Consider the following 2050-nt stretch of genomic DNA (forward strand, 5'->3'; position numbering starts at 1 on the left):
TTTAGTAACTTGTTTGTGAACTTTTTAAACTAGGAGTAACTCCTAAGCGTACTTACATTTCACCTAAACTGATGAGAATCATTAGTGAGAAACGGATGAGAAAAACGAATGAGGGAAGTGAATATATCCATCAGAGAATGAACAATATTGTCACAAAGAAAGCATATAATTTTTGTTTTCCTGTTCAGATTGATCTGGGAATTATACTCAGCAAACATGTCTTAATTCTACATTAATTAGTTTTTTAAAAAAGATCTGGTAGAAACACTTTATTTCACCATAATTCCTAGATTAAAAGGCACATACTAACATCCAGAAGTCTTTTAGAATCAGTTTTGTTCATTGTCCTGAAAGTTGGATTGTGCTTTTACACATCTCACTGATTCTACAGATCTTTTGTAGGTACCCCAGGGGCACGATTTCTCCCCAATCTTTCATTCTGTGCGATTTCATTTTGCTAAAGTAAAAACGATTCCAGCTTAGCAGACAGAACTGTAATAAATGTAAGTAGATGAAAATATTTGCATATGTATGTACACACATATACACAAAAGGAAATCTTCTGTAACAGCATTGAGAGGTGCTATCTCTTCTTAGTAGAGCCGGATGCACTGGAACCAAGTTTCAGAATAATCGCTGGAGCTTTTATTAAGAGAAAGAAATAAAAAGAAGGAAAGAGAGGAAGAACTGTCTCAAAGATGTTGCGAGCCAACATAATTATTTCTTATATTGTAGGCATCCAGTTCCTTTCTTCACTGGTTTGCTCAGATTTAATTCACTTCCAGAGGAGATGATGGGCAATTTATTTTCCATATGGTAGCGAATGAGATGACTCACACTGTCAAATACATGGTCTTTGGTTCTAACCTGGAAAAAGTAAGAATATTAAATATCATTGTTAGCTGAAAACTATAAATTATCCTCTCTGTGTTGGTAGAGTAGTATCGAATGATAGAGTAGTATAGAAATCCAATCAATGAACAAATAAGTCAGATAAATACAAGGAACTGGAGGTATTGTATTGGAGTAAGAATCATGTGATCCTCCAGATCAGTGGTTCTCAACCTGTGGTCCTCCCAATATTTTTGACTTCATCTCCCAGATTCCCTCATCATTGGCCATGCTGGCAAAGGCTTTGGGGTACTGAAGCCCAAAACAGCTGGAGGATCAAAGGTTGAGAACCTCAAAGGCTGGTATTTGCCTGTTGCCTTCATGTAGTGAAAAATCCTATCCCATCACCAGTACATGGAACACAGAGTAGTTGCATCTTGTTCTTTGCTTCAGAACTTTATTACAACACCCATGTTCTGTATTGTTCCTACCTTGCCTTCAGGATCCACCAGCAACAAATGCTTTGCTTGCCCTCCTTGCAGTCCACTCAGAACATACTGGCCAGGTGAGCTGGTACTTTCCCGAACCAAAAAATCCCCATCGCTGACTAAGAGGCTCTCTGCTGCTTTTCTAGTTAACTTTCCATGGTAGCATTCTTCGTCCCGCAGCTGTTGTGTCACAGATGTGATACACCCAAGACCTGCTGTGTTGGAAGGGTTCTGCTCCACAGCATCCAATGATTCTGAAATTAATAGAAACAAAATATGTACAGTAAATAACCATCACAGAAACATGTTCTAAATCAGGGCTGAGTTAACTTTACTCCAGCTGATGGAGTAGATTCAATAGAATTAATAGAATCATAACATCATAGAGTTGGAAGAGACCTCAAGGGCAACCCACTCCAACCCTCTGCGATGCACCTCGACAGATGGCCATGCAGCCTCTCTTTATAACCTCCAAAGAAGGAGAGTCTACCACTCTCAGAGTGTATGTGTTTCACTGTCAAACAGCTCTTACTGCCAGGAAGTTCCTCCTAATGTTAGGTGGAATCTTTTCCTGTAGTTTGCATCCCTTGCTCCATGTCCTAGTCCAGTGATGGTGAAGCTTTTAGGGACCGAGTGCCAAACTAAAAGGTGTTCCGGCACTGGGTGTGGGACTTCTGGAGGGACAGGACTTCCAGGATGGGATTTCTTTCCCCACCTCCCAGGATTTCAGC

General features: G+C 40.0%; 1 protein-coding gene across 1 annotated transcript in view; it reads right to left on the bottom strand.

Annotated features, from left to right (window-relative positions):
* Positions 1–254: 254 nt before the first annotated feature.
* Positions 255–2050, bottom strand: part of LOC121934035 (SHC-transforming protein 4-like) — a 1970-nt gene continuing 174 nt past the window's right edge. The window contains exons 2-3 of the mRNA XM_042474010.1: positions 1323–1573; positions 255–867 (exon numbers count right to left, since the gene is read on the bottom strand). Coding sequence (XP_042329944.1) covers positions 718–867; positions 1323–1573 — 401 coding nt within the window. The 3' untranslated portion in view covers positions 255–717. The remainder of the gene's footprint in view (positions 868–1322; positions 1574–2050) is intronic.

Source organism: Sceloporus undulatus, chromosome 6 (assembly GCF_019175285.1).
Source record: "Sceloporus undulatus isolate JIND9_A2432 ecotype Alabama chromosome 6, SceUnd_v1.1, whole genome shotgun sequence".
Lineage (NCBI taxonomy): Eukaryota > Metazoa > Chordata > Lepidosauria > Squamata > Phrynosomatidae > Sceloporus > Sceloporus undulatus.